General features: G+C 41.1%; 1 protein-coding gene across 2 annotated transcripts in view; it reads right to left on the bottom strand.

Moving 5' to 3' along the window:
- The window catches only part of SLC22A3 (solute carrier family 22 member 3), a 65,745-nt gene that overhangs the window by 21,291 nt on the left and 24,460 nt on the right, over positions 1–19,994 (bottom strand). For both annotated transcript variants that reach the window (XM_060241841.1, XM_060241850.1), the window contains exons 4-7: positions 15,143–15,311; positions 13,649–13,766; positions 2,725–2,822; positions 2,401–2,615 (exon numbers count right to left, since the gene is read on the bottom strand). In XM_060241841.1, coding sequence (XP_060097824.1) covers positions 2,401–2,615; positions 2,725–2,822; positions 13,649–13,766; positions 15,143–15,311 — 600 coding nt within the window. The remainder of the gene's footprint in view (positions 1–2,400; positions 2,616–2,724; positions 2,823–13,648; positions 13,767–15,142; positions 15,312–19,994) is intronic.

The raw sequence follows: 19,994 nt of genomic DNA, 5'->3' as shown, positions 1-19,994 counted from the left end.
TCACTACAACAACATGCATAGATAATAACGCAAATAGAAACCCAGAAGCAGTAACCTAGTTTTGCTATAGTTTGCAATAAATCACAAATATTTACAATATGATAACACCACATTCTGGGTTCCTTAACTGCTTTTGTTCTGGTTTTCTAGATGGTCAGGTTAGTAAGGCCATTATTTGTAAGAAAGTTGTGCATTTCCCCAAATAATCGCTTTCCTGAAAATAAAGTAGTCTTCTTATCTGTGGATTTGTTTAGGTATTAGATTCCAGGAAGAATTCCCAGTTTAGGAACTGAAGGAGAGCTGTCTTACTTTTTTCCCATGGGGACAGGAGAGAGAAACGGCCTGAATACACTTGTACTTTGTATCCTAGAGATCCTGTTTAATCCTCCAGTGGCCTTTGATAGCATTATCAAGAGATGTCATAATACAGTTCTGAAGCTTAGCAGATATTCCTGGAACTGCTTTGGATGATGCCATGCAGACTGGCAAAGTCACAGTCTCTTCTGCAGTGTTCCCTAGTTGTTGAGTGACTGGCTGTTCCGCGATATTAGGCATAACTGCACCCTATCGATCTTTCAGTGACTGTCAATATCTTTAACCAAGAGATCTGAGTGGGTGGTGATGGCTGATTACTGATAACAAGATTCTTTTTACGTTAATGATACCCTGCAGCACTTACACAGCATTTCTTGCCTTTGGGCAATGGAGGCAGATGAGTCAATGGAAAGTGAATTCAGATAGAATTGAAATAATGAATATTGGCAAGTACTGCAAACTTGGTGGCTTACTCTTCCCTATGTTCTATTGTGATACTGCCATCAGCTGATTAGGGTTGCCAACAACCTGAGAAAAAAATGCCTTGCCACTTTACCAGAGGCTTGGGCAGCTGAAGCTTTCCATGGCAAGTTGGTAAATGACACCATCTGGTAAATAGCATGACAATAAGCCTTTATTAAAGGGTCAGGGCATTTTTCTGCAGGTTGTTGGTAACCACAGCTGAAGACAACCCCTTTACATAGTCAACCAAGAACTGTGTGGCATATACAAAGGTATTCTTGGTGTTTCCTTCTGATTCCTGACCTCTCATTCTTTAATATTTACCAATGGGATGGATCCAACCAGCTTTTCTGCTGGCAAAAAAATGGAAGAAGATTCTCCTTTGAACCCCACCCACCCCAAAAAAGCTATGCTGGGGATCATGGGACTTTGGCACATAAGAGAAGACATGTTGGATCAGGACAGTGACACATCCAGTCCAACACTCTGTTTTCGCACTGACCTTAATCAGCAGCGACGTCCCTCTTCACCGCGCAGGATCTGCGCGGATTTCGCACTAATTGCCGTGGAGCACCCGGAAGAGCCGGAAAGTCCCGCGGCTTTTGCGGCGCAAACGGAAACCGCCCCAAACCAGTTTCCATTTGTGTCGCAAAAGCCGCAGGACTTTCCGGCTCTTCCGGGTGCTCCGCAGCAATTAGTGCGAAATCCGCGCCGATCCTGCGCGGTGAAGAGAGGCGTCGCTGCTGATTAAGGTCAGTGCGAAAACGCCCTCTGTGTCACACAGTGGCAAAAAACCCAGGAGCCATTACAGCCCCAGACACAGTGTTCCATTTATACCTTGTGACTAATAGCCACTGATGGACCTTCGCTCCATATACTTATCTTTCCACTCTTGGAGCTGTTTATGCCTGTAGCTGACACCACTTCTTGTGACAGTGAATTCTAAGTACTAATTACTTTTTGGTTAGAGAATTGCTTCCTTTTATCAGAATTATAAAGAGATGTGGGATGGGGCTATAATAAGGAGGAGAACTGGCAGGGCTGGTGCATGGGAGTCAGCGAAGTAGGTGGCCACATGGGGCACCACTTTGCCACAGGAGTGAGCACCCCCTCCCTGCTCATGCCAGCCTGAACCTGGTTTAGCCATCCCTTGCTGGGTGGCAGCAGGAGCAACTTTCGGCTGCTCTTGGGGGGAGGGAGGCGGCGTCTGCCCCTCCTGAACATGGCTTGGCCCATCCATTGCCCATCCCTCTCCCTCTTCAGAGGGAGCCGGGAAGAGGCCGCAGAGGGCCAGGCTGAGTGTTCATGCAAAGTATGCGCAGTCCAATGACGTCATTTCTGGAGAACAACATAGAAGGGGGCACTGGCACATGGTGCTGCGTGGGGCACCAGAAACCCTAACGCCAGGCCTGAGAGCTGGAAAAGTTTGAGTTTAAGAGCTGGCTGTATATAACCCATTACTTTCAAGAAATAACACAGAATTTCATTTAAGCAAGTTTTCAAGGATGTGAATCTTTTAACTATTTTAAAATCTGTTTAAAACATTTTACAAAATTAAATTGTTTTCATTGAGTGACAGGGTCATTTAGTAATCAAAGAAATAAATAAAAATAATCAAGCTACCTTTTGGTAAAAATGCAGTAATTAAACAGGAAACACCTGCCACAATGGTGCTGATCACAAAGGGGAGGCGCCGGCCAATCCGGTCAATTATCAGTAAGATTAAAAGAGCTGCAGGCAATTCCATCATTGCTGTGACAAAGAATTCCAAATAAAGGTTTCCTTCAATAATCCCCAAGCGCAAGACAAGTCCTTGGTAAACCACTGCAGTTGTAAACCTTAAAAAGCGAAACAATAATAAGACTTCCAAAGAATTCAAAGCAGCCTGGTTTGATCAGTAAAGACTAAACAAACCAAATAGAGACATGTAACATAGTTAAGACTTACCAGGCATACATTAGAATAAGAGTGAATTTTCTCATCTGTGGAGTTCTGACCAGATCAAGAAAGGAAGGATTAGTAACCTCTTCATCAGTGACTACTATCTAGGTAAGAGAAGCAGAGATCAGTGTCTATATCAAGGTAAAGAATGCTGTATGGGTTTTAAAAAAAGATATAAATGTGAACTACATTAATAAATTGATAGAAATATAGGCTCATGGCAACTAGATGTATTGCCTCAATCTGAATCTTTTGAATCATTCACAACTATTGGGGGGAAATCAAATAGAGTACCTATGGTTGGGTAAAATTTGAACAAGGATCTTCCCAGATCATTCTGTTAGGGCCAAAATACATGAAGCCTGTGACACAAGTTGGGACACAGATGCTCAACATGACTCATTATCAGAAAGAGTACTGTGTTGCTCCACATGGCTCCATATGCAGCAAAGTGGGAGGAGGAAGGGATTTAGCCCCCTCTCCCATGCCATTTTCACCAGTGGAAATGGCTGCAAGGGACCTGTTTGCTCTCTCCTTGGGCTCCATGTGTCTCAAGTTTGTTTTTTTTAGATTTTTATAATTTTTATTGATTTTAACTACAAAAAGAAGAAGCATGAGCATAGATACATAAAAGAGGAGAAGGGCATATACAGGATGGGAAAAGCAGAAAAAGAGAAAAGTACAAACATATCAGTTATAATTCTACCTCCAAATAAAATACCCAATTCGTTCTACCTGCAAGTATAGAGTTCTCTATGTATTTTACCATCTTTATCTTTCATTATAAAACATTTTTACTGAACTATTACTTGCAATACAAGTCTAAACGATTCTTCTTCAACACAAATAAGTATTAAAAAGTCAGAGCAATCTCAACACGGAACTGGCTGATTTAGTTTAACCATGTTGAAAACACAGACTAGTTTGTTAGTTTAACAATATCCTCATTAACATATACACATAAAATTCATATCTTTATCCTTAAGAAGCTAAAAAAAATGCAACATAGTATTTTGTCTATCTCAATATAAACAGTTTCTTCAGGGGAGTGTATTAAAAGCAAATCAGCCAGATTACAAAATAACTGTGCTGTCTGCCTTTTTAACAATTAATCCAACTCTTATATCCCTATTGGTCTAGAAAAAACAACTCAATATAACCCAAAAATAAAAGTCACATACCTGTTCTTATTGAGAGTTCCATACCCAACTACCCACAAAGATAGTGACATTTCAAGAGATCCTTCTTGCTAAAAAGAAATCTGTCTCCTGATTTATAACTAAAATGCACCTTCTCTCTCCTTAATACAATCCGAGACCAATATCTTTATCCTTAACAGACTAGAAATAGAATACAATAATTTATTTATTTTATTATAGACAATTTCTTCAAACAAACATGTTAGAAGGAGATCTACTAATTTACAAAATAATGATGTCTACCTTCTTAACAATTATAGACTAACTTGTAGGATTACCCATATCGATAGTAAACATAAAAAGCTAATATCATTATCTGTTGAAGACAAGTTTACCAATTTACCAAATAATTATGCTGTTTTCCTTCTTAGATGTTGATCTAGGTTAACTATTTTTACATAACATTCTTTTCAAAAACGTTTTAGTCCTTTAGCTTTTATGTCCATATTATTCTAGACAAGGCAACTTATTATAGCCCCAAAAAGAAAAGAAAAATCTCACTTAGCCTTCTAATATCACATATCAGATTTTCTTGCAAAGTCCATATCCAGCTATCCACAGAGAGAGATCAAGTTCAGGAAGCTCTTCTTTCTGAAGGATTTCCACATCATGATTTTTTGGTTAAAATGCACCTTCTTAATGCAGTCATCCCTCTCAAAGAAAGTGGGAAAAATTCCACAGCCTTTGTTCCTCTCGACATAACTTCAGTCAATCTCCATTTCCGGTCTTCTTTTTTAACTACGCCATTTTCTTTTGTTCGTTTCCCAACGAGTCACTCTCCCATTTCAATTCCACAGACGTCACCGGGTTCTCTTTAGCACTCTGCTCATGTAGATTTGAGATTTCGCTAACTTTCAGCACAAAAAGCTCCCATTTATTTCTTAACCAACTCTGTCAATAAACCAAGATCCTGCTTCAGAGAATTCAAACTGCTTAAAATATCTTTTTTGTGGAAGATTTTGCTTAACAAAGTCATTTTTCTTTGTCAGCAAACTCAGTCCATTAATCCAAGTTGAAAAGTAGAAAAGTAGCTCAGAGTCCAAGATAGTCTGTCCTTCCCAATCTCCTCCAACTGGAGTTTTGAGTGTTAGCGTATTAATTTCAATCAGATGACAATCATCAATTATTTTGTTCAGACCGTATTGCAGCCGAATAATAGTCTCTTTAACAAATACCCAATTATAATCCGGGTCGATTTAAGTATCCATATTCAGGTTAATTCAAATTATTTCCAGTACTTAAAGATGTTCTTTAGCTTTTCGAGGCCTCATTCACAGGGGAATTGGAGGTATCCACCTCTTTCTCTTCCTCTGAACTGCCCGTTTATTGAAATGTAAAACGACCCATTAGCCATTGGCATTGAAACCACACTTACTTGCTATGTAGAACTGTCATGCTTGAGGTAGAGAAGCGATAGATCAAAAGCTTATTGAAGAGAAGAGAAGCAAGTGATCGGGCGTTCACCTCTTGCTGCTGTAATGGCGATCACAATGGGGGGAGCTTCGGGGCATACAGAGAGAACAGGAACAACTGCCGTTGCACCCCTGTCTTGCTGTAAGCCCCATGCTGAAAGGAGAGACCCCTTCAGGGCCTCTTTGGGGGTGTCACATCCATGGCACCCCTCCACCTGACTGATTCAGAGGGGCCGCAGGCAGGAGAACCCGTAGGCCCTGCTGAGATCAAGGCGATGTAACCTGGAAGTCTGTCTCATTAAGTTTTTTTCTACTACCTCAGCCCTATCTAAATAGGCACCTGTCCTGCTTCTTTTTTAACTACGCCATACGGCTCCATTTTGATGAGGCACCTACATATCTCCCTATTTCCACCACTGTTGTTGCCAGAGCCACCCATTACTTGACATTCAGGAAAGATCTGCCTCTGAGAGTACCTTTGTACAGCATCCAACCAATGTTCCCTCTAAGCTGCAGAGTCTTGTGAGCAAAAAGTCTACTTTGTGAGCTACTGGCAGTAAAGTTGTGAGGAAAGGAAAGGTCCCCTGTGCAAGCACCAGTCGTTTCCAACTCTGGGATGACGTTGCTTTCACAACGTTTTCATGGCAGACTTTTTACGGGGTGGTTTGCCATTGCCTTCCCCAGTCATCTACACATTCCCCCCAGCAAGCTGGGTACTCATTTTACCGACCTCATTTTATCAACCTCGAGCTGGCTACCTGAACCCAGCTTACGCCTTCCTTAGCTAAGACAAAAATGTATGAGCTGGAGGCTAAAAATATGTGAGCTAGCTCACACTAACTCAGCTTAGAGGGAACACTGGATCCAACCCATTATGAGAATGCAAGACCATGTGCAAATATAACTCACTCTAGATATGCCAGAGTTTGCCTGCTAGAAAAAAGCAGAAAAAAACCAGAAGCAAATATAGAAAATAGTTACATACAAGACAGGAATCTATGAGAACTCTGGGAGAGGGACATCCCCTGGCTAGCTCCTGTTTTCCTTCCCTTTTGCTTTCCCTACCCTCCCACCACCAGTTTTCCTCTCCCCACCCCTCACCCCCATTGTTACTTTCCCTTTCTTTCTCTCTGTCCCCAGTTGCTTCAAGTCTTTTAATGAGGCCCCCCAGCTGATGGTGTGTTTGGCTTGGAGATGTGTTCCCCTCCAACCCTAACCCATTAGCGGGCCTGAGACAATGGGAAGATGATTGAAAAAGGAAGCACACACTATGGATTTCTGCTCTGAGTCTCCTAAAAGGAAAAGAGAGATTTTAAAAAGTGTGTGGATACTTCTTCATCCCCAACCTTGTTGATGTTTGTTATGCACTGAGAACCGAGACGGTTTGAAGGCAACATAGTTTATTCAGTAGCACATTACAAGAGAGGGAACACGCGGGCCGGGCCCCGCTTATATACAGTACCCGGAACAGCCCCCTCCTCCGACCAGGCCAATCCTGGTCGATCAAACTTCCTGCCACAGATCTTGATGGGCGGGGCGAATGGCGAGCTCCATCCGGGGACCCAGGGGGTCGCCTTTGGTAGCGATCGCCATGCGGCCGGGTAACTTATGTTCAATACATAACAATGTTAAAGACAATCCTGGCTCTTCTCTGATTTGAGGCCTGCCCAGAGCACAGAAACACATCTATCTTCATTCTCCCCCTGGAATGTGGGTGTGTGGGATGTTTATCAATTTCTCAGGGTCCACAGCTGGCATCCAGAGTTATGGTGCAGGACCCTTAGCACAGGGTCAGCCAGTCTGTGAGAATCCTGGAGATAAAAGAAGAACAGGGCCTTGGTCATCTTATCTGTAAGTGCCAAAAGTAACACTAGAGCTAGCTGAAAGTTCCAGGGGAGGGAGGCACAGATCCTCATCCCCAGTGAAACAGGCCAATCTGAGAGAAGAGCAGAAAGCACAGGAAAGGGGTATAAGAAGCAATGCACACCCAAGATCTGGGTCCCTCTCCTTTCTTTAGGGCGCCTAGTTTGGTTTACAACCCTTTTATTTCCACTCTGTGGCAACAAGGCTAGCCCTCAGTATGTGTCTGCACTGGTGTGTGTTTGTGTGCAAGCTTGCACCTGAATAAAATCTCAGTTTTTATCTTGTCTCTGTCTTTATGGAACAATAAATCTTCCTTTTCTTTTATGAATTTCTGTGAGACACATTCTGGCCTTCTCTTGAAGCAGATAAGATTCCTGCTTGCCTCTCAGAGCTTGGGCTTTGAGCAGGGGACTGGATGGCTCCCGTTAGCCAAGCATTCCTTATTTGGATGTAACTCTGATGTCTACCAACACTTCCCTCCCTCTCTTTTGCTATCTTGTCCCCCTCCCTTCTGCTGCTGCCTCCTCCTCCCTGGCTGGTGCAGCTGTCACACTCTGAAGCACTGCTTACATGAGTTGCTAGGCAACCCACATAAATGACACCTGAGATCTCTTAATGCTACATTGCAAGATCTAATTTCTCATTAGAGATTTTCATATCCCCGCTCACCCCACCCCCCTTAGCGTTTAGATTTTTATGAAAACCTGAGGGTTTCCTATCTGTACATGGCCCCATTGTTAAGGTGTTTTGATTTGCACACATTATTTAGAATCAGATATGCTAATACTGCTGCATTTAATGAGACAGGCCAGTGATTCATTTAGCCCAGTACGGTGTAATTTGAGTGGCAGCAGAATTTAAAGATCTAGGACAGAGTTCCTCTCCAGTCTGGCTACCAAGGACTGATCCCAGAATCTTCCAGCCTGCAAAATATGAGCTCTACCACTGTTCACAGTCCCATTTCTTGAAAACGTTTATGAGCAATTTTAATCAACACCATTACAGGATTGCATTAAATCCCAAACTTACATATCATATTTTCACTTTTCCAAATAGCTGTATGCAATCATCATAGATGTGGCAACTGGAGTAGTAGTGCTCTGATCATTCACCTCTGTACCTTACTCTTCTCCGATCTCAACTTCACCCCCACCTACCTGACTTATCTCCTCCATACCAGATGTTCTAACAATTTTAGATTAAATCATGAGCAAACTATGCATTTCATCATTTTCTGAAAGAACAGTTTAGCTTGCTGCCTCTTCCCAGGAAGGGCAATGAACCAATCTGAATGGTAAGCTTATGGAAATTAATGGATCTCATTAGCTTCTAGTGGCTTTGGGGGATTTCAAGAGCCTCCATGGTGACTCTGAGGAGGCCCAGAGAATGATGGGCTGCCTAGGTCTATAAACAGGGTTGTTCCTTGACATCCTTTCCCACAGTCTGTTAGGTTCCAGCTCTGTGATTTACCAAAGTTCCTGAGGTATATGAAATGGATTGGGGGATGACTGAAATGATGTTGATGGAAGATTCAGAATGAATGAGAGCATGCTATGCATATGCAGGTCTATGCAGTAATGGAGGCAAAGAATGCTTTTTTAAACACTCCTATTGTGTCAGCTCATCCACTTCAACTGTTTAAAGTAGTCATGACTTCGTAAAACCAAAGTCCAGCTCTGTAAGTGATGCTAATTTGCCCCTTTTGCAAGATTCTTTGCTGACAAAGACTCTCTTTATCATTTTCAGCAGATGACATTCCTGAGGTGTAAGAAGCACTAGTTTGTCCTTTTGTTCAGGACAGATTCAAATTGATCCTAAACATTTTGTTGTTTAAAAATCAGGTGAACCACTGTAGGCCACTCTCCAATTTACCTATTCTAAGGGAAGGGATAGAATATGTGGTAGAGAAGCAGTTCTGGGGGGTTTGGATGACATATCTACCCTGACCCACTTCAATCTGTCCTCAGGCCTGGTTTTAGAAGCAAGACAGCTTTAATTGCATTGTAGATGATCTTCATTTAACATTAGACAGGGAGCAATCATCCCTGTCAATATGCTTAGATCCATGAGGGCCTTTGACAAGTTGACCATTTTTATCTATTGGTTGGAATATGGAGTTGGCATTAAAGCTCTTTGATGGGTCCTTTGTATTTGATTGGACACAAAGCATATTGACCAGAGAAGAATCATCAGCTGGGTGGGATTTGTCTGGTGGAGTGCCCTAAGTTTCTATTCTATCATGCTCCTCAATATCTATATGAAGTAAAATGAATGAGAATGTCTGGAGTTTAAGGAGCTGGGCATTAGCAATCTGTGTATGATACATGGTTCTATATATATCATCTTGTGTTCATCTTGGCTCGGAGCTGGCGCTTTAAGACTTTGGTCAGGTGGCTAAGGCAGAACAAGTGATGCTGAATCCAGACAATATAAAGATGATGCTAGTTGGAGAGACTTTAGAGGGATTTGAGCCACTTGTCTTGGATGAAATGGAATTGGCTTTTGTAGCCCAAGTTAAGAGCTTGGGAGTGCTCATGGATTTAGCTTTTCTGTTTGAAAAGCAGAGTGGTATAGTGGCCCATGGCGCAAAGTGGTAAAGCTGCAGTATTGCAGTCGAAGCTCTCTGCTCATGACCTGAGTTCAATCCCGGTGGAAGCTGGGTTCAGGTAGATGGCTCAAGGTTGACTCAGCCTTCCATCCTTCCAAGGTCGGTAAAATGAGTACCTAGCTTGCTGGGGGGAAAGTGTAGATGACTGGGGAAGGCAATGGCAAACCATCCTGTAAAAAGTCTGCTGTGAAAATGCCGTGATGTGAGTTGGAAACAACTGATGTTTGCACAGGGGACTACCTCTACCTTTATAGTAGCCAGGAGTTCTTTCTATCAGCTATATGTGCTTTACTGGTTCTGTCTTTTAAACTCAGTTGATCCGGCCATGTTGATCCATGCTATGAAACCTCACAGTTAGATTACGGGGCCCAATGGGGAATGGTCGAAATAGAAATATACTAAAAATAAATATACAGTTAGATTACTAAAGTGTGCTTTATGTTGGACTGCCACTGAAGACAACCTGGAAACTGCTACTAGTTCAGAATTTGGCAGCCTGATTTCTGTAAAGGGCTAGCTGATGATCTTGCCCATCTCACAACAGCTACATTGACTGTCAGCTTGTTTCCAAATGCACTTCAAGGTGTTGGTTATGACTTTTTAAAGCCTTTAATGGCCTAGGACCCATATATCTAATGGACTGTTTCCTCCCATATGTCCACTTATGCCAAATAACATCTTCAGGATGCCACCTACCAGCTGGTCCCCCAATTAAGATGGCCCACCTGGCATCAACCAGAGCCCATTACTTTTCCATTATAGCTCCCACTTTGTGGAAGTGGCTTCTTAAGGAGGTGAGGAGAATGCATCATTAGAAGTCTTCACAAAGTTTTGCAAGGCTACTTTATTGACTAGGGCTTTTAGTGCAGAATAAACTGCAGGCATATTTGTGGGTAGAGAAGTATCTGGGATTCTATTATATTGGTTATAAATTACAATGTTTACACCAGGGTGTCAAACATGTGGCCCAGGGGCTGAATCAGGCCCCCAGAGGGCTCCTATCAGGCCCCTGAGCAAATTGTCATCTGCTCCCTTCTCCCTCTCTTTTGCTTCCTTCTGCATAACAGCTCTCTTACTTCTATTGGCTGAGGCTCCTCCCCCTCCTGGTCCCCTGGGGAAGGAAGGAAAGAGCCAGAACTTCCTTTGCCGAGTTCCCTGGATCCCATGAGAGAAATACAAAGAAAGCACCTTTAAGACTGAGTGCTAATGTTATAAGAATGCTTTAAGGGCTTTTAAAAAATTAATCGTGTTTGTCTGTGTCCTGTACAGAGCTTATATCTCTGCTACCTAATCTTAAATAGGTACACACATGGCCTGGTCTGACATGACCCGGCCTGACATAACATGACCCGGCCCAAACCGACATGGCCCGGCCCAACAAGGCCTCATTTATGTCAAATCTGGCCCTCATAACACATGAGTTCAACACCCCTGGTTTAAACTGTGGGCCATCTTGAGCCACAAGGAAAGGCAGGACAAAAATATTTTAACAATACATAAAATTTCCAGTATTTCTATTCAAAACTATCCCTTTCCCCAAATGTTGGTAAGAAAACAACCCAATTATGTAGAAAGAAGAAATTACTATATCATGAAAGCGGTTAAGAATTTGTTCTGTATTAGATAACCTCATGGTCAATTGTGCTCTTTTTCAATAAGTATGCATAAGCCTTTCCACAAGTGGAGTGGGAATCATTTACATATATTCAAGAAATCTGTAACATGTTTCAATAGATGCTATTGATTCTCTGTTATTCTTTTTTATATACAATTCTAATGAAATGTCTCATGGTAATAATTCTACGCTTTGTTGTTACAGCAGGCTTATCTCTCTATTAGGGTATGGAGGTGCCTTATAAGAGTTACAAATCTAAGTGTTCCCTCTAAGTTGTTAGTGTGAGCTAGCTCACAATTTTTTAGCCTTCAGCTCACACATTTTTGTCTCAGCTCAGGAAAAATGGCCCTAGAGCAAACTAATTTATGCAGTAGCTCACAACTTTAATAATGCCAGTAGCTCACAAAGTAGAATTTTTGCTCACAAGACTCCACAGCTTAGAGGGAACACTGGTTACAATATAGTGAATTACCTTACGTTCCCAGCTGTACTTTGAAAAGCAGAGCTACATATTTTGAGAAGGAACTTCCTTGCAAGTACAGCATGTGAAACACACTTTATCATCCACTATCATGCTTGCAGGAGTATCATGATGTCTGCTGGGCACAGAACCAAGAACAACAGAACTTGTGTAGCTAAAAGTTCTCTGGAATGCGCTCAAATAAGTGTTTAGAAACCTTAGATGTTACTGACATCTAACCATCTACAGATGTGAATAAATTAGGGTCATGACTGTAAATAGTTCTTAAAATTTTAGGCTAAGATCTTTGGGCATAATGTGGGAAAGTAATACGAGCCAAGGGCAAGGTTCTAAAAATACCGAGATGTTGAACAAACTGAGGAATCTAAACAGATGGACATCTGTAGTTCACAGATCCACTTGTCCACTGTCCTTAATCTGATCTCACAGAATATGATCTTCACAGTAAGGGCAGCAGATAATATTTACAAATTATATATGTATCAAAAGGAATTAGTTTAAGCTCTGATGTTAAACTTATTACAGAAATATTGTACTATTGCTTTGTGATTATTCAAGGTGTTTTAGTATACATATTCACTGACGAATGTATACAAAAGTGTGGATGTAATATTGATCATTTAAAAAAATGGATGGAAATGTTTTTTTAAACATATATTTTCCATTTTGCAATAACAACAGGCAAATAGATCATTAAAATAACAATAGTCTCAAAATAACTATTGGAGCTCAGTTAAGTACATAAAATAAAAATCAGTGCAAGCTCTAGTTGCAAGCCTGAAATCCTTTTCATTAAATAAATCAATATAACCAATAGCATAAAGTGAAAGAAGCCTGAGGTGCCAGAAGTGACTGTGCCACTATATATATGTGTGTGTCTGTGTGTGTATGTATAAAATAAAATAAAAGTTTCTGAATGCCCCCCAATGTAAACAACAACAACGAATTCCTGAAGGCAGACAATTAGCACAGCTATGAGAGAAGACCTAACTCAATATTCCCCTGCCTTCAGTGCTGGTTTTCTATGTTCAACATGTTTTTTAAACATATGGCAGCATGGTAAAATGACCCCACAAGCCCTTGTTTTTAACTTGAGGAATGAGTGATTTACATAGCTGGCCCAGGTCTCAAATTGCTAGACCCCAATAACAAGTTCACCTCTGGGTAGAAGGGGAAACCTCTGAAAATCTCACTAGTTAGAGATGTTTCCAACCAGACAAGGTCTCTATGCCTCAGATTTATACTTTGACCACCAAATGAGAAGGGAGCACTCCCTGGAGAAGATCCTGATGCTAGGAAAGACAGAAGGTAAAAGAAGAAGGGGATGGCAAAAGATGAGATGGTTGGACAGTGTTACTGATGTAACAAACACGAATTTGAGCAGACTTCGGAGGATGGTGAAAGACAGGAGGGCCTGGCATGATTTTGTATAATGTACAGTGGGTCTGTACTGATATAGATATGAAATTTACCACCCAACTAGTGTTCCCTCTAAGCTGAGTTAGCGTGAGCTAGCTCACAGATTTTTAGCCTCCAGCTCACACATTTTTATCTTAGCTCAGGAAAAATGGCTGCAGAGTGCACTCATTTATGCAGTAGCTCACAACTTTAATACCAGTAGCTCACAAAGGAGAATCTTTGCTCACAAGAACCTGCAGCTTAGAGGGAACATTGCACCCAACATATAAATTATATTACTCAAATGGCATCAGAAACCACAGCTAAAACAGGTCACTGAAATTCACTAAGTACCTCTGAATAATGTGGAGAAAGACACTTCCCATTCTGTTTGGCAATGGAGTGCATAACCCTCATGGCCTTCTCCCCTTCTTTGCGAGACCACAGCCATCGTGGAGATTCGGGTATTATCCTACCGAAAGAGAGGAGACAGTAAGGATTTGTCTGTTTACAACCTTCAAATAACAATGGGGTTTATCGCCTGCAAGCATAGGAAACGTAATAAACTCTTGAACATCTCTGAGAGTTCAAATATTTCCTGGCAAGCTAGACATTCTTTAATGTTGCATGAAGATTTTCTCACAGATAGAATCAAACAGGTTTTGTGGCTGTGCCCACCATGCTGTCTTGGAATTCCAAAGGTGCTCATGGGGACCCTTGACCTACATTAATCTTAATAATACACCCCTTTTAGTACTATACCAGCTGAATTCTTTATAAACAGCTTTCCTGTTTATCAAAACTTCTGAATACCCTGATAGCAATGGTTCTAGTCAGCAGGGCTTTCAGAAAACACTACAACCCTTTTGGGAAATACTCACTCTGGATCCCCTCCTCACACATTTAAAATACACACACAACGCACACACACACACAAAAAAGAGGGAACTAGCTAATCCATGCACAAAGGATGGAAAAACTTCTGCTCATTCTATGACTTTGTTTAACTGGAAACATAGCAAGTAGTCTACTGCTGCAGCATAGCACTCGCTATGATTTCAAGTGAAACAAAGGGTTAAAATGAGTTTTTATGGATTCCTAGATGGTCTTTAAGTTGCTGCTGAAGCCCCAAGATTAAAGACATTATGCCAGGTGAGAATATAAGAGCAAAACCAAGCAGGTGGACTTTGTTTTTCAGATCTCCAAAGCAATCCTTGGTATTTCTTCCTCTCAGTGGCTCTACAGGCCTGTCATAATATGCTTTAAATGCATCTCAACAACCAGGAAGAGTAGAATATCATTGCAAAATTAAGGCTGTGATTCTCATATCTTAGAAGGAACTTGTGGACTGAATAAAGGAGAATTAGGATGCGTGTAGCCTGTACATGCTTTAGTATTTAGTCCTCTCCAAAACAATTTATCTAATGGATTCATTGATGGAATTTTTTCTGTCCTTTTCCTACCATCTCACCTGAAATACAATCTGTCCCTACAATTCACCCAGGTCCTAAGAATCACTCAAATAAATGAAGTTGGACTTGAAGAATACCATACTACAAATTATTACCATATCATAAACAAGACCTATTTGGTTATGGCAATCATGAAGGAACCTCTAGCAGGATTATATCATGCACTATTGATTCAACTGGAATGAATCTTTTATTTACCATTTCCCCTCTAAACAAAAGACCACTTAGTGCGTTAATGGCAGAGGCAAGAACAAGGGATTTTTCTTAACTATTATACAAAATTGCTCTCAATATGTACTGCAAAACCTTATACTAAAAAAACTGAAGTGTTCTGAAATTATTCATTATTACAGAAGAAAAGTAACAACAAAGTTACCAGTAATACAACAGGAAAATGAAGTTGGGGAGCGTTGCGGCCAGCTGAATCCCCTGCCATGTGGGAATTAAATAAGCAATTCCAGGAAGAATCACAACTCCAAGTGTGAAGAACATCTGAATTATAATTCCAACAATCCTTCGCTGTTTTGAACCAACTATCTCTGTCACTGAATTGATTAAAAAAAATAGAATACATTGAAAGGAAACAACCAATTCATTATTAAAATCATTAATCAAGTGGTAGCTTTTCATTCTTGTGTGCTACACGTGGGAGATTGTGCCATGATTTAAGTTAGCAGTCGAGAACTATTTGTCTTGTGTTTGAACTGTTAAGAATCACTGCCAAACTATACTTTACATTTTACAAACGGTTGCCAGGTGGACTTGCAGCCATATTGAACCCCAGTAGTGACATTATATAAAAGTACTACAGGAAACTGATGTGGATTGCTTCCCCAAGCATGGGAAAGGGGTAGGGTTGCCAGGTCCCCTTACTTTGCCAATGGGGGCTTTGGGGTGGGGGGTGTTCTGGGGCTGGGCAGGGACATCCCACCCTCAAATGATGTTTTGGGTCACAATGATGTTTCCCAGTAAATGATATTTCCCAGTCAAACTGGTAAAAGAAAAAGTGGCCCCCAAAACCGGAAGAGAGACACAGCCATTTGAATGGTTTCTTTCGCTAGGAGGAAGTAAAAGGGACCATTCAAATGGCTGCCAGCCATTTCACAGCCAGTTTCGCTTCCCCATTTCTAATCGGGGGGGGGGGGGGGGGAGAGGAGTGAAACTGATCACTGAAAAGACTTGCCAACAGTTTAGAAAAGTCTAAACCGTTAGTCTAAACTTGGCGGCAGGTCTTTTCAGCGATCAGTTTCACTGTTAGTCTAAATTTGTTGCAAGCCTTCTCAGCGATCAGGGTTGCTGAAGGCTTGCGATCATTTGCGTGGGACCACTCAAATGGCTGCTTCAGAGGCAGCACTTTTGGGTTTTCCGGTCGCTTCTAGTTTTATCAGAAGTGGCCTGAAAACATCATTTTGGGGTGGGATCTCCCCTCACTGGCAGGCAGCAAGGAAGCCCTCCCTAAATCAGAGGATCTTGCATCTGGACCGGAACTCTTCATGGGGAATTCCTTCCCTCCCCTATGCTATTTTTCAGAGCTGAAACAGCCAAATGTGCCCCATTGGAGTGCTGCACTGATTATTTGCATGCGTAAACCCTCAACAGGGCCCACAACATCCCCTGTAGGCCATTTTGGCTCTGAATAATTTGTTGTTATGTGCCCTCAGCCTGTTTGGGAAGGGTGGGATATAAATATAATGAGTGAGTGAGTGAGTGAGTGAGTGAGTGAGTGAGTGAGTGAGTGAATGAATGGTGCAGGGGAGAAAGGAGGAGCTCCTCTCTTTTTACAGTTCTGATGTAAATCAGGCTTCTATGGTACTTTTATGTGAAGTTGCCACCAGGAGCTTGCAGCTGCAGTATGGCTGCATTAGGGTTGCCAACTTCAGGTTGGAAAATTCCTGGAGATTTGAGAGTTGGCCCTTGGGGACTGGGGTTTGGGGAGGGAAGGACTTCAACAGCATATAATACCATAGAATTCACCCTCCAAAGCAGCCATTTTCTCCAGGTGAACTGATCCCTGCCACCTGAAGATCAGCTGCATGCCCACTGGGAGACTGGCAACCCTTCTGTGTTTCCCTGTTGAGAAGTGGTGTAAAATGTAACGTGGTTTGGCTTTCATTCACCTATGAGATCCATGCTTATAAGGTTTCCTATATATATATATATATATATATATATATATATATATATATATATATATATATATATATATATATATATATATATATATATATATATAATTGCCAGTACAAGGACATTTGCATAACTTAAACTGTCTATACCTGTAGGTATACCTTAAAAACTAAGACCATGTTGGCCCTTTTTATGAAATAAAATATGAATCTTCAGCCTTGATCCTCCTTCCATGCTTTAGGTGGGCTGCCTTTTTTTTCTTCTTTAAAACATCACATGCATATTCATTTGATTAAATTTGCCCCCTCAAAAATGCATACTCTTCTTTTTTTATGCTAAAAACTGTTTGGAGAGGTGGTTTAGTGATGTGAACAGTTCTAGCCAATTTGAGTAGCTGACTTGCAGAACCAATTTTCCTAGAGCTCAATTAGCAAGAAAATATAACTTTAAAAAGCACTATGTTGACTGCTAATCTACAGCAAGCTCACTGCTCCACTTATTATGTCTATATGCAACTTTAGAATTTTTAAAGCAAAGTTCAGGGTCAGCTGGATACAGGAAATGCTGTGAAAAGTAGGCTTCATGGTTTGTGAGCCTGCTTTGGTGGGGAGGGCGGGATATAAATCAAATCAAATAAAAATAAAAAACTAGAGATACAATAAACTGATTTGGGGACAAATTAGGAAATCTTTCAAGTCCCTAGGAGCTCCCATCTGTTACTGAGTTCAGTTTGTTGGGTCATACATTTGGGAGACCTGTTAGACTCTAAGGCTCAGTTATATATTTAGGGATTTGAGGCTTCAGCCCTATATCCTCTTTTGGCCTTACTGTGCCTTGAAATTACTGTTACAGGAAAACTTATGTCCTACCAAGTATGCTTGTGTAGTAACATCCGGAATGATCACAGTAGTAGTAAGGAAGTAAGCAGGTTTGGCAACCTCATGGATATCTCCCAGGATTACAACTGATCTCCAGGCCACAAAGATCAGTTCCCCTGGAGATAATGGTTGCTTTGGAAGGTGGATTCTATGGCATTACACCCCACCAAGGTCCCTTCTCTCCCCAAACCACACCCTTTCCAGATTCCACATCCAAAATCTCCAGGAATTTCCCAACCCAGTAGTAGTGTGTATATATAACCATGTATATAGCTTTTGTAAGACAAACATAGGGTTGCCAGATCCAGATTGGAAAATTCTGGGAGATTTGGGGGTGAAGTTTGAAGAGATGGAGGTGGGTGGGTGAGAGACCTCAGCAGGATATAATGGCAAAAAGCCCACCTTCCAAAGCAGCCATTTCTCCAAGTGAACTGACTTCTATATTCTGGAAATTCAGTTTCTAATTCTGGGAATCTCTGGGGCCCATCTGGAGACTGGAAACCCTGCAAGCTGCAAAAATGTCAGAGATGCTATGAAGAGATGTAGTATGATAGTTAGACAGACTCCATTTATCCAAGTGTAATTATTTATCCTGATCTAAATAGAGATGTGTGTTTGGATAAGAATTAAATCAAGACTATTATGCTAATTATTTAAAATAGCTAATACAACTAATAACAACTGCACTAATTTCTCATATTTGACAATGACTGAAAATATTTTGATCTCTTATTTTGGTACCTTGTCTGCTTTCATTTTCTAGGTCAAGGAGAGGAAAGAGTGACTCTTAGACATTTGCCTGACATGGATGTTATCCCGAGAGGAGAGTTCACAAACAGTCTGTCAAATGCAACCAGTACCATCCCAGTTGGCATTTTTATTCACAGAATTTTCATTTTTAAAAAGCAATTACTTCCTCTCTCAGTGACTTCAGGAGAGCTTTCTGATTCTATACAAGTGTGAGTCTTGTTCATGTGAGGTATTTTGTTATCTTGTTGCTGTTACTATTATACAGAGACAAAACTTTGTTATCTATTGATAGGCAAGCAGGACTGCACAGACTACTAGGGGAACAGAGGCAAAGGCCCAGACTTTACACCCCTCCCTGCATTATAGGCAGCCCCAAAAGAGGCAAGTAGGCAAGACAGCAGAGATTCAGGGATACACAGAGTCCAATCTCTCCCCTCTCTCCAATGGGCAATTTGCTTGCTCTGGAAACTCGTGGGAAGGAAATAGATGCAGAAACTGAAGCTTTATTCCCCACAACAGTATCATACATATACAGACATACACACACAAAAACAACAAATTACACATGTATGGGACAACTGCTGATTTAAATACAGTCTCATTTGGAATGCTGTAAATGGTTCTGGTTCCAATATCTCAAAAAAGATGTTGCAAAGCTGGAAAAAGTACAGAAGAACCAACATGATTAAGAAGTTGGATCACCTTCCTATGAGGAATAGTTAAAGAGTCTGGAACATTTCACTTTAGAAAAAAAAGATTATAGAGGTTTATACAATTATGCATGGGATAGAGGAAGTGGATAGTGTGAACCTTTTTCCCGTCTCCCACCCAATGAAGTTGATGGACAATAGATCCAGGACAGACAGGAAATATTTATTTACCAAAAGAGTAATTAAATTTCAGAATTCATTGCCAGTGGGTATATTGATCACCACTAGCAGAGATGGCTTTAAAAGGATTTTAAGAGAGAGTCGGGGAGAATAGGTCCACCAATGGCTAGTAGCCATGGTCACTAAAAGCATATACAGATGCAGTAAACATCTGAACTCCACTGCTAGAAGAAAACATCAGGGAAAGGACCTGGCCTCCATACCCTATTTGTTGGCCTCCTAGTATAACTGGAAGGCTGCTGTGTGAACCAAGATGCTGGACTAGATAGACTAGTGATCTTATATTTTATCATCTCTCAGTATCTTAATTTTCTTTGTAAAACTGCTTTTTTCCTGAACCTCTCACCCACAACTGCTATTAGTCCCAGTTGAATGAAAAAGATAGGTAACCTTTGTTCACATGTGAAGACATTAGGAAATGGGAGATATTTTCAGGGATAGGCACAAACTGAGAAAATGCAGTTTCTCACAATACAAGAACTCGTGGGCATTCAATGAAATTGCAGAGCAGTTAGGTTAAAATGGATAAAACTAAGTACTTCTTCACCCAAAAGGTGATTAACATGTGGAATTCACTGCCACA

The sequence above is a fragment of the Heteronotia binoei genome, chromosome 1 (assembly GCF_032191835.1).
Source record: "Heteronotia binoei isolate CCM8104 ecotype False Entrance Well chromosome 1, APGP_CSIRO_Hbin_v1, whole genome shotgun sequence".
Taxonomy (NCBI): Eukaryota; Metazoa; Chordata; class Lepidosauria; order Squamata; family Gekkonidae; genus Heteronotia; species Heteronotia binoei.
The sequence above is the reverse complement of the archived record's forward strand: the minus strand, read 5'-3'. Positions and strand labels throughout refer to the sequence as shown.